At 50.9% G+C, this 12416-nt stretch overlaps 1 protein-coding gene across 1 annotated transcript; it reads right to left on the bottom strand.

The window, feature by feature from the left end:
* Window positions 1-7185: 7185 nt before the first annotated feature.
* On the bottom strand, window positions 7186-10838 carry FOS (Fos proto-oncogene, AP-1 transcription factor subunit). The gene is made up of 4 exons (XM_025443360.3): window positions 10293-10838; window positions 9304-9555; window positions 8758-8865; window positions 7186-8633 (listed from the first exon to the last, which is right to left on the bottom strand). Exons 1-4 carry the CDS (start codon window positions 10431-10433, stop codon window positions 7992-7994), a joined length of 1143 nt encoding a protein of 380 aa, XP_025299145.1. The 5' UTR covers window positions 10434-10838; the 3' UTR covers window positions 7186-7991.
* Between the last annotated feature and the right edge of the window lie 1578 nt (window positions 10839-12416).

Genomic DNA, 12416 nt, shown 5'->3' with positions numbered 1-12416 from the left:
AGGAAATAAAGTCTGTGACAACCAGAATGAGCTCAGAAGCAGACTCTTCCCCATTCAAGCATCCGGCTGAAAACTCAGCTCAGCGCACGGAGCTAAACCACTGAGTCCACAGAAACTGAGAGAAGACACGCGTGTTGTTTCAAGCTGCTAAGTATGTGATAATCTGCCGTAAGAAGTAGAATCCTGGGATCCCTGGGTGGCTCAGCGGTTTGGTGCCTGCTGGGCCCAGAGTGTGATCCTGGAGTCCTGGGATCGAGTCCCACATTGGGCTCCCTGCATGGAGCCTGTTCCTCCTCTGCCTGTGTCTCTGCCTCTCTCTCTCTCTCTCTCTCTCTCACACACACACACACACACACACACGAATAAATAAATAAAATCTTAAAAAAAAAAAAAAAGTAGAACCCTAATCCGCCTGCTTTGCCTGCACCTAGTACAGTCGGCTCCCACCTGGCCACTCCTGGTATAGCAGTGTAGCACTACATACACTTCTCAGGCCTTCCACCCTGAGTGATGGGCCAGGAATAGGCCCTTGCAGGGCATCTTCACAGGAGTCATTGATGTCAGAGTTTTAAACCTGGAAGGGGGGATCCCTGGGTGGCGCAGCGGTTTGGCGCCTGCCTTTGGCCCAGGGCGCGATCCTGGAGACCCAGGATCGAATCCCACATCGGGCTCCCTGCATGGAGCCTGCTTCTCCCTCTGCCTGTGTCTCTGCCTCTCTCTCTCTGTGACTATCATAAATAAATAAAAAATTAAAAAAAAAAAAAGGTAACTGTTTAAAAATAAATAAATAAATAAATAAACCTGGAAGGGGAGCTCTTTGATATTTTTGAGACCCCCTCCTGTTGTGGTAGTCTCAGAGGGGTTCTGAGTCTCACCCTCGATCACATAAGTACATTTTTAGGAGCAGATTTTAACATTCTAGCAAAACAGTGAAGCACTTCAGACCTTACAGTCACAAAGAGCTGATTTCAAATCTCAGATCTGCTGCTTACAACTGTGTGACCTTGGTCAACGTAATCTTTCCTAGATCACTTTCCTCATCTGTAAAATGAAGATCCTAATACTATCTGCCCCATAGGGTTATGGTAAGGTCTAAATGGGAGCCTCCATTCAATAAAGTAAAATCATTACTGTGTGCCCAGTATGTGCCAGTTACCAGAGGTAAAATAAGTGAAGCAAGACGGTCCCTGATTTAGCATGGCCTGAGAAATGCGTAGCATGGCTTGGCACAAAGCAAGCATACGTAAAGTGTTAGCCATTATTAATATTATACCCTAGGGCCCCAGGTTCTGTCCCCACCACATGCCTCCAGACAAACACTATAACCTCACATATAGAACCTCTAGTGTATAATTCCAACTGCCCACACCCCCCACTCTGGATGTTCCACAGGCATGGGAAACTCCACGTGTCCAACATAGACCTTATCTTCTTATTCCCCCTTCTTCCTATATTCACAGTATTACAGCCTCCTTGCGTGTCAAGCCCAGTGAACCTGAGAGTGACTTGGTTCCTCTCCCTCTCTCACCTCCTACATCCACTCAATCACCAAGCCCCAACAGTCCTACCCCTCAATTACCTCTTGTTCCTTCCTCTCTATTCCCACCACCACTGCCTCACTTCAGCCTACACACAACTGAAGCAAGTAAATACTCGGCTTTTCATGATCTGGCCACAGTTACCTCTCCTTGACCTATCTCCAGCCCTCTCCACTTTGATGCTGCAATATTAATGTCAATGAAATCAAATGTACTTATATGATGCTCTGTAATTTACATCCTCCTTCCTCTCCTCCTCCCCCTTCCACTCACATTGTATAGTTCAGCAAAAGCAAATGTGCTGTTTTATGGACCTCTGCCTTTACAGTGCTATCCCTCTGCCTCCTGGAATCCCTAAACCTGCCACTAGCTGGTCTAGCAAACTCCATCCATCCTCAATGCCCAGCTCAGAGGTCACTTGCTCAGAAACTCCCCCATATAGGGTTTATCATTCACTCTTCCGTGCAACAATTGCGCCTAATGTTTTCATTGTTACAGGGTATTATGATGTATGCATTTACATGTCTTTCTCCCTTCCTAGACCATGAACTCTTTGAGTACGGGACTGTGTCATGCTCACATCTGAAACCAGCACCTGATAAAAAATAGACACTTGGCAACCTTTTATTGAATTAAATGAAGCCCATGCTAGCTCCAGAAGATAAATGTTTTCTTCCCTGAGCCCCATCTCTCATAATTACAGAGATAATAAATAATAGCTAACACATCTACACTGTGACAAGCACCGAGTACATAACTTTTTTAATGCTTGCAACAACCCCAAGAGATAGGTACAATTATCCCCTCTTTTACTGATGAAAAAACTAAGGTGCAGAAAGGCAAAGTAACTTACCCAAGGTCAAGGAGCCAGGATTCAAAGCTGTGTCTATGCTCTGAACCACTCTTCTATGTTGGATCCAAATCTAGATTAATTTGTCATCATCTTGATAATTATAGCTGTGATGAGAGTCTCATAATTGATCAAAAAGCCTGAAAATCGATCACCATTTCTGTAGATCTAACCACAAATTGTTCCCCAAAGTGAACTTGGCAGCAGGCAGGGCCTCTACCATCCACCCTTATGAGGGAGGCGCTGCCGTTTGCTCCTCACCCTTTAACAAGTCCTCCTTCCTAGGGGCCTGTTCCTAATGTAACCATCAATCAAACCCCTCTGGGTTCTTATCCTAATCAGCTGATTGAACCAAACCTAAGCGCCTTGTCAGTGTGAGCTGAAAGTAAAAAGGGCTTATTAATTAAGAAGAGCTGATGGCCATCAGGCCTGGCAGCTTCTCTGGGACAATGGCCAAGAGCCCTTTCTGCCCTTGGGCAAAGGAAAGGCAACTCAGTTTTAGTCCTTGAGTGAGTGTGTAAAAGCCACTGAAATGAATTGCTTTGAACTAAACCAGTTTATGAATTGCTTTCTCCTGCGTGCAAAGAAAGTGGAAATCTATCCAGCCAGCTCCCTTCAGGGACTTTGAACTCATTCGTCAGGATTCAGTACACTTCACTCCCAACTGCTTTTCTTCAGGTCTGGGCATATGCTTGGTAACCAATGATTATGATAATGACATTGATATCAGCAATGACAGTAATAACAGCTAACCCTTATTCTTCTATTCTAATGCAGATTAAATTGTAGGCTTTGTAATTTAGCTTACCAACTGCTAGGCACTGAAGAACTCAAATGGATTTGTGTGATGGTCTAAAACTTCATAGGAACATGAGTGAAAAACACAGGTTTGTTTGTTTCTTTGAAGATGATTATACCTATATTTACCTATACATCCATTCTTCATTTGATGTTGAAACACATTTCTCAATTTGTAATTAGTCTGGAAGTGTCACTGACCTGCAGCACGCTTGTATTTTTGGTACCTCTTAAAATTTCTTCCCACGCTAGCTACTTCCTCACTTTAATATTATACAACCCAGGATTTTAAAAAATCCTTAATAAAGGATTAAAACAAAACAAAACAAAACAAAACCCAAAGGACATGCTCTTCTACCCAGAGAGAAGTCTGTGAAATACACACCTCCTCTTTTAAATTCGACTTATCTCCTTTTAGATATTTTTGTAATTTTCAGCCGCCTTCACTTACGAATCCATCTTCATCCACTTAACAAGCATCTGAGTGCCTAATAGATACTGGAGATATGAAAGTGATCAAGACAGGGCAACCTGGGTGGCTCAGTAGTTTAGCACCGCCTTCAGCCCAGGTGTGGTCCTGGAGACCCGGGATCCAGTCCCATGTCAGGCTCCCTGCATGGAGCCTACTTCTCCCTCTGCCTGTGTCCCTGCCTCTCTCTCTCTCTCTCTCTCTCTGTTTCTCATAAATAAATAAAATATTTTTAAAAAACGATAGCAATTGATTTACTTTCATTGACACATGGAAAGTTGTTGTTGATACGAAATGACTATCATTAGAACGAATTGCTAAATGTTACCCTTTAATTTTAATATTTGCACATGATGCAGGGATGCGCAAAGACAATACAGAATCTATAATTCACTATTATATAAAGATAAGTATTTTTTTTCTCCTTCCCTTTGTCCATCTAAAATTAATATGGAGCTAGAAGCACAATGGCAGCGTATTCATTGGAATTGAATGGGCAGAGGTAATCAGAGGAGGCAAGTAGATGAATTCCAGGAGACAACGAAAGAAGTGGGGCCTGTGTTTGAAACCAGACATAAAAGATGTGAAATCCCCATTGCTTAATATCATAAAAGGGTCTGGAATAGGAGAATTTTTTTTTTTAATTTTTATTTATTTATGATAGTCACAGAGAGAGAGAGGCAGAGACATAGGCAGAGGGAGAAGCAGGCTCCATGCACCGAGAGCCCGATGTGGGATTCGATCCCGGGTCTCCAGGATCGCGCCCTGGGCCAAAGGCAGGCGCTAAACTGCTGCGCCACCCAGGGATCCCTATTTTTTAATTAAGTAGGCTCCACACCCCATGTAGGGCTCAAACTCACAGCTCTGACATTTGAGAGTCACATGCTCTACCAACTAAACCAGCCAGGCGCCCTTGGAATAGGAGAATTTAGAGAATATGTGTGGAATTTATTTCTGCTCATGGAAATAGAGCAAAATGTATTCTTTTAGTTACCAGGTAAATATTTGTTGACCTGTATTATATGCCAGACAGTGAGACAGGCCTGGAGATCCACTGATGAGCTAAAGTAGAAATGTTCCCTGTAAGGAAATGACCCCTCCCATCTTTATTCCCATCCCTATTATATGTGTATCTTTTGGGGTAGTTGTTTTGTTAAGACCAACAGGGGGTCATACTTTGTGGGTAGAGATTAGTCTTTCCCAAAGTCATATCTTGTGGGTAAAGATCAGTCTTTCCTAAAAGGAAGTCAGCATTCCTAGTGTACACCATCCATAGGAGTTGTTAAATCCTGACTCAGAAAAGGGAGATGTGGAAAGAGCCCTTTGGCTTCTTCTCTTGATCCCATGAGAATAGTCCACAGGGAGCTTGGTGTGATGTCAACTCTATGGAGCACACTCTGGCCTCTGAGAAGACTGTTAAAAGGATTCCCTGTGTGCAAGTACCTCTCCCTGGACCTGCACTGTGGTCTTGTTGATGGAGCAGCCTGGTCTCCACTGGGTTATGGTGACTAGAGGAAGGGTCCGGGCATAGGCTAAGGCTGTCAAAGGGAAAGCAATGTCCTTTCTCTATAGTCAGCACAGGATTGACAGGGGCCATTAGCCAGGTCCTGGGAGCAGTTCAGTGTCCAGGGCTGAAGTCCAGCCACAATTCTCCACTTCCATGGGTTGTTATCCCTGTACCCTGTAAGGGGAGCCAGCTGGCTTCCTTACAGGGTATCTCACCTTGTTATTTCAGATCTGGGTGTTAGTTTCAGTAATTTTCTAATTAGTCTCGGCCATATTTAAGGCTACAGAGGGGTGCCTGAGGTTGTTCAGTTGGTTGAGCATCTGACTCTTGATTTTGGCTCAGGCCATGATCTCGGGGTCATGAAATCAGGCCCCACACCCCCACACCCCACTCCGCTCCGGCTCATGGAGCCTGCTTTAGATTTTCTTTCTCCCAGCCCCTACCCGCACTCACTCTCTAAAAAAAAAAATAATAATAATAATAATAATAAAGGCTACAGAAAATTTACCCTCTGAACAGCAAACAGGGAGTCTAAAGCCACTTCCATTACTGTAAGACGATGGGCAAGAGTAATATGCAAGTGGTATGGCATATATCTATCAGTGCTCTTAAGAGCCTAAAGTAAGTTGGTTTCAAATGTCAATTATGTGTCGCCTAGGTAGATCAGAGGTGAAAATATCAACCTCAAAGGAGCTGTCATTTTCAATTAAAACTTTCAACTTGACTGAGTGTGACACCCCATAACCACCCAGTGATTTTCATTATCACCAAAGCATTGAGAGGCTAGCACTGAAGCACCTCTTCCACTAGGCAGGTGTGGAAGCATGGTCTCTGGCTTTCAAGCATGGGGCCAGCATGGTATCTGAGAGCAGCGGGGAGAAAGGCTCCTCTCTTCATGATTTGTGCATGTGCGTGTAAGGGACCCATTACTAGAGGTGCCCCAGACAAAGGTCATGTTCTTCTTTAAGATGATAAAGGTTCTAAGTTACAGCTCATGTTGACTTCTCCATAATGAGCTATTATGTAACTTTTTATTGACCGAAAGATCAACCATTATTTGTACTGTTGGAGAGATCTCTTTCCAATTCCCAGAGCCAGTTTTCTCTTCCCTCAGTGTAAACTAAACAGCAGGTATATGATCAAGAAATGTCAGAAATTGGAAGGCATTTATCATTAAGGGATAGGACAAAAGCTCTCCCTTTCTTATGAGAATAAAAATAGTCCAAGGAAGTGTATGTTCAAATGGAGGCCTGAGAAACTTTTCTTTTTTTAAACCAAGTATTCAGAGACAGCTTGGCCTTAGGGATAGGGGAAGGAATGAGGAAGTTAAGACTCAAATCTCACTAGTGCAACATTGAGAAAGTCATTCATTCTAACCATTCTTCAATTTGCTCACTCTGAAGGTAGGAGCAAACCCTCACATAATCTTGTGGGAATAGGAAGCTAAAGTGGTTTGTACAAAACTTAAATTTTGTTTGTTGGGCAGCCCGGGTGGCTCAGCAGTTTAGTGCTGCCTTCGGCCCAGGGCGTGATCCTGGAGTCCCAGGATGGAGTCCCATGTCGGGCTTCCTGCATGGAGCCTGCTTCTTCCTCTGCCTATGTCTCTGCCTGTCTCTGTGATTCTCATGAATAAATAAATAAATAAAATCTTTAAAAAATAATAAATTTTGTTTGCTAAAAGTATCCCATTAAGTTCAAGGCATTTCAACTGAACATAAGCACAACTAAATTTAAATATCTCCCCCTTTGACTTGCAAAACAGAGAAGCAGGCAGACATGTTCCCACAGAGCTATTGCACAGCCAACTCCCACCCCAGAGTCTGCTAGAGAATCTTAGCTCGGCCGTGTGAACACATGTATTTGTCAAATATTCCAACATCAGCTCTAGAGTTTCCTTCTCCTTTTTGATAAGGGATCAAACAAAGGGGCGTGTCCCCCTCCAGGAGCTACCCTTCTGGACGAACTGGTCTCCAATCCCTTTCAGAATCTTACAAAACTTCCCGAATGAAGAGCACAAGGTTGGTCGCATTCAACTTAAATGCTTTTATTGACAATGTCTTTGAACAATAAGCAAACAATGCTTAAATTTTTCATTCAAATTCACTTTCCACATGTCAAAAGACCTCAAGGTAGAAAAAAATAAAATAAAAATATAAATATCTGAGAATCCATCTTAATAAATAAATTAAAAACACAATAAAACGTTTTCATGGAAAACTGTTAATGTCAGAACATTCAGACCACCTCAACAATGCATGATCAGTAACGTTACAATGAACATTGATGTTGAAGAAAAAACTACAGTACATGGATAGAGCTATTTATTTCTATCTACTAGAAAATAAAGTCATATCTTTTCTTAGTTTAATATTGGTCATTGCTAATCAGAACACACTATTGCCGGGAACACAGTAGTTATTGTTAAAATCAGCTGCACTAGATACAATTCGAAAATATCCAGCACCAGGTTAATTCCAATAATGAACCCAATAGATTAGTTAATGCTATGAGAAGACTAAAGAGAAAGAGATAAGAGACACAGACCCAGGCCTGGCTCAACATGCTACTAACTACCAGCTCTCAGATGTGTCACTGGGAACAATACACACTCCATGCGTTTTGCTACATCTCCGGAAGAGGTAAGGACTTGAGGCCGCGCGTGGATGCTTTCAAGTCCTTGAGGCCCACCGCCTGGTGTGTTTCGCGCACAGATAAGGTCCTCCCTAGGTCTACGGGAACCCTCGAGGGAAGACGTGTTTCTCCTCTCTGTAATGCACCAACTTGGGCAGTAGCACCCTAGGGTGCCTGCCGCCTCCCCTCCCTGCCTGCTCACAGGGCCAGCAGCGTGGGTGAGCTGAGCGAGTCAGAGGAGGGTTCGTTGCTGCTGCTGCCCTTGCGATGAGCGGCCGCACAGCTGGGGAAGGAGTCAGCCTCAGGGTAGGTGAAGACGAAGGAAGACGTATAGGTAGTGCAGCTAGGAGTACAGGTGACTACGGGGGTGCACAGAGGCTCGGGCTCTGTGGCCATGGGCCCCATCCCCAGGGAGCCACCATGCAGGGGCTCCCAGTCTGCTGCATAGAAGGAACCAGACAGGTCCATGTCTGGCACGGAGCGGGCGGTCTCCGAGCCGCTGGGCCTGGATGATGCTGGAAACAGGAAGTCATCAAAGGGCTCGGCCTTCAGCTCCATGCTGCCGATGCTCTTGACGGGCTCCACGGAGGGCTTGGGCTCAGGATCATTGAGGAGGGGCAGGGTGAAAGCCTCCTCGGACTCCGGGGTGGCAGCTTCGGGCAGGCCCCCGCTCAGATCTAGGGAAGCCACGGACATCTCTTCGGGGAAGCCCAGGTCATCAGGGATCTTGCAGGCAGGTCGGTGAGCTGCCAGGATGAACTCTAGTTTCTCCTTCTCCTTCAGCAGGTTGGCAATCTCGGTCTGCAGAGCAGACTTCTCGTCTTCTAGTTGGTCTGTCTCCTGTATCCAGAGGGACAGAGCAAAGCATAAGACGCGGGCCTACTCAAGGGCCCTGCTCCCGGATACCCAGTCTCCAACTTTCCCCCTAAGTTTGAAAAAGGAGTGACCCACAGGGTCTACCTACCGCTTGGAGCGTGTCAGTCAGCTCCCTCCTGCGGTTCCGGCACTTGGCTGCAGCCATCTTATTCCTTTCCCTTCGGATTCTCCTTTTCTCTTCTTCTTCTGGGGACAGCTAGAAAAACAATTTCCAAAAGGCCAACAGTCAGTAACAAGGTCTGCCATCAGCTGGGTTCAGCCACCCCGGGGTGAAACTGGTCCCTGCAGCTTCCCAGCTTCCTGGCACCCCTGCGAGGAAGCCATTTCTAACCTGCACTTGCGGGCTGGGTGTGACTTGCATTTAAAATAAGATCCTTAGCAAGAGAACAAAGAAGAGCCCGGTCTAAAAGCTGGAGAAGGAGCCTATGAGGGAAGAAATACTACCAGAGTATTTCTTGGGGTAGGACTATCAGAGTCCGGCGTGGGACGGAAATGGCTTGGAGCCAGGGTTCCTCGTGGAGGACAGATAGGTGGTGACTCCATCAGTGGCTTCGCCCTGCCCACGGTGCTCCCCAGCTCCACCAATGCCAACCCACGCCCCCTACTGAGAGAAGGTGCTGGAAGAACCGCTCACCTGTTCCACCTTGCCCCTCCGGCCAATGCTCTGAGCTCTGCCTCCCGTCATGGTCTTCACAACGCCAGCCCTGGAGTAAGCCCCAGCCGAGGGGGTGGGGACTCCATACGGGTGGGGGGCTCTGGTCTGGGACGGGGCCACGGAGGAGACCAGGGTGGGCTGCACCAGCCACTGCAGGTCCGGGCTGGTGGAGATGGCAGTCACCGTCGGGATGAAGTTGGCACTGGAGACGGCCAGATCGGTGCAGAAGTCCTAGAACGGAACAGAGGGGGGAAAGCTGACGTGAGGGAGCAGGTTCCGGACACAGGTGCGGCGGGCCGGGCGTCCAGTGCCGCATGCAGCGGCGGAGAGCGGAGGAGAAGCACGCCCCGGACTGCTCGGGGCTTCTGATGTGCCCCTCGTCCTGGAGGCAGGGGGCTCTCCGTGTCCTCCCAGGAAGCCCGCGACGCAGCGCGTTTCTCCTCCACCCTGCTGCTGCGTCCCCGTTACCCCTCCGGCATCACTCGCCTGAAAGGGGGTTTGTTATAAATATCCCTGACGTCTGCGCTGACGCAGGCGCCGCTCCGGAGTCTCCTGAATGAACTCGCTTTTTATCAATGAAACTGCCTTACACACCCGCCGGCTTCACCCTCCTCCCCCGCCCCTCCTCCCGGCTCCGGGCTGCGCGGGGAGGGGTGGGGGCGGGGGGATTGCCGCTTCCCGTCGCCTCCCGGAGGAGCCAGGCGCTAGTTCGCGAGTCTCGGCCTGGGACACGCTGCGCCCCGGGTAATGCCAGGGAGCGCGGCCCGAGGGCGGCCCCAGCCGGGCCTGCCGCGGGAGAGGGGGGCCGATCCTCGCTAGGACAGCGCGCGTGCGCCCCACCGAGTCCGGGGGTCCCGCGGTAGGGCAGCTTCCCCCCCGACTCGCCTTCCCGAGCGTCCCGCCCCGGAGTCTCCGCCCTGGGGTCGGACCCTGCCCCGGGCCCCGCGGCGGCGCGAAGCCAGCCTCACCTGCGCATTGACGGGAGAGCCCATGCTGGAGAAGGAGTCGGCCGGTGAGTGGTAGTAGGAGAGGGTGTCCCCGGCCGGGGACGCGCTGCTGCAGCGGGAGGAGGACGCCTCGTAGTCGGCGTTGAAACCAGAGAACATCATGGTCGCGGTGAGTCTGGGCCGGGGCGAGGGGCTGAGGGGCGGAGACAGGCCGGAGCTGTGGGGCAGAGCTGGGTGGGAGCGCGGTCACTGCTCGCTCGCTGCGCCGCGGCCGCCGGCTCCGTCTCGGCTTCTCGGCTGCTCGCTGCAGATGCGGTTGGAGTACGAGGCGCCGCAGCACCGCATTTATAGCAGCATTCTATGAATGAGCCCCCACCCACGTCATGGGCGCAACCATCGCGGCGCCAGGGGGGTGGCCGGCGGACCTGCGCACGCCTTCGGCCTCCTTGCCGCCGCCGCCGCCCCCGCCGCCCCCCACTGCCCGTCTTAATGTGGTCCCTTATCTCCTGAGCGATCAGCAATTTGGGTCTCCGGGGTCCCGTGGAGCCCCCGAGACGAGGGACTCCGGGGACGGCTCCCCCCACGACCGCAGGGAACGGCCGTGGAAACCTGCTGACGCAGATGTCCTAATATGGACATCCTGTGTAAGGGGGGACGGATTGACGGGAACTGCTCGCCGGCTGCAGCCAACACCGAGGGTGCAGCGCGGGGGGAGGCGGGGGCCGCGGCCGGGGGAGGGGAGGCGGGAAAGGAGAAGAACGCGAGCGAACATTCGCACCTGGTTCAATGCGGACCCTTGTTCCCCGGGCGGGGTGGGGGGATGGGCCGGGAGCGTCTTTTTACCAGTATACGGCGCCCCGGAAATGTGCTGGGGCTCAGGTATGGGAGAAACAGGTACACAGCCCGAGGGCTTAAGCCTCAGCCCCAGAAGGAATGCGCCGCCTCCACCCCCGCCCCCGGCCATTCCGGATTCTACCCTGATTCAGTGCACCCCGTGAAAGCAGACCCTCAAGCCCCCAGTCCGCAGCAGTACTAGGGCTGTTACTGCATTTGGAAGCAGAAAAGTCGGGAAATCCGAAATAAGGGAATACGTACGCTAACCTACTTTATCTACGATGTTGGGTATTTTAATTTTAATTGTTTTGGTTTTTTATTTTTAGGGAAAAAAGCGCATTTTTTTTTCTCGGCCATACTTAGGGACATTAGCGATACCGTCAAATCTGAGACGCTAGCCAGTGAATATTGGGCAGAGCCTCCATGCAAGGATATCTGATGGGTTCGTTTGCCTAGTTCTGAGCTGGGGCCCGGGGAGTGGGATGCGATTCCGGGGGTGCTATGTGGACAAGGTGGTCAGTTGAGGGTACCGGGTGGAGAGAGTTCCCCGGGGGAGCGCAAATCCGAGCTGGGAAGTTAGACGAGGCTCGGTTCCCCCAGGAAGCTGGGCTTACTGGCTGCCCACAGCGGGTGATTTTCCAGCGCAGACTTGGGGGGGGGGGACCGGGGGCGCTGGAAGGACTGTAGCCAGCAGCTCCCAGGAGGGAGACCTCGGCCGCTGTGGGACCTCAGGCGCGGCTCTGTGGCCTGGAAAACCGGGTTGGGGCGGTCGGGGGCTCGAGCGTGCGTTGCACCCCCAGAGACCCCCCCAGCCTCCTCCTCCGCTGCAAAGGACACCTGGGGTCACATTGCCCCAGCCCGGGTTCCAGCGCGCGGCCTCCTCCGGGGCGCGAAGTCGCAGAGCCCAGCGGAGCCCCCGTGTGCCTTCCCCACTCTTCCGGGCCCCGGGCTCGCGGTGGACCCCTGGAAAGGGGCGAGGCGGGACTAGGGCCGCGGGCGGATCCCTCGGGGCGCGCGGGGAGCCGGACCGCCGACCTGCCTCCCGCCGCCGCACCCCGGAGCCAGGCGATCCTGCTATAGATAGTAACAGGGAAGCGGCTGTTTACAGCAACACTGCGCCGCCAGGGCTGTCTCCAGGCGACGCCGCGCGGCCGGGCGCGCCGTCGGCCGGGCCAGGCCGCCCTCCCTCCTCGCTCCCCCGGGGCCTCGGCCTCCCCGGCCCCGCCGCGGCCACTCCCGCCGCCTGACATCATCCTCCGGGTCCGGGGGCTGCGTGCGGCTCGCGCGCGGCTGTGCGCTAACCTCCATTCT

Source organism: Canis lupus, chromosome 8 (assembly GCF_003254725.2).
Source record: "Canis lupus dingo isolate Sandy chromosome 8, ASM325472v2, whole genome shotgun sequence".
Taxonomy (NCBI): domain Eukaryota; kingdom Metazoa; phylum Chordata; class Mammalia; order Carnivora; family Canidae; genus Canis; species Canis lupus.
Note: the sequence above shows the minus strand (reverse complement) of the source record. Positions and strands in the feature narration are given on the sequence as shown.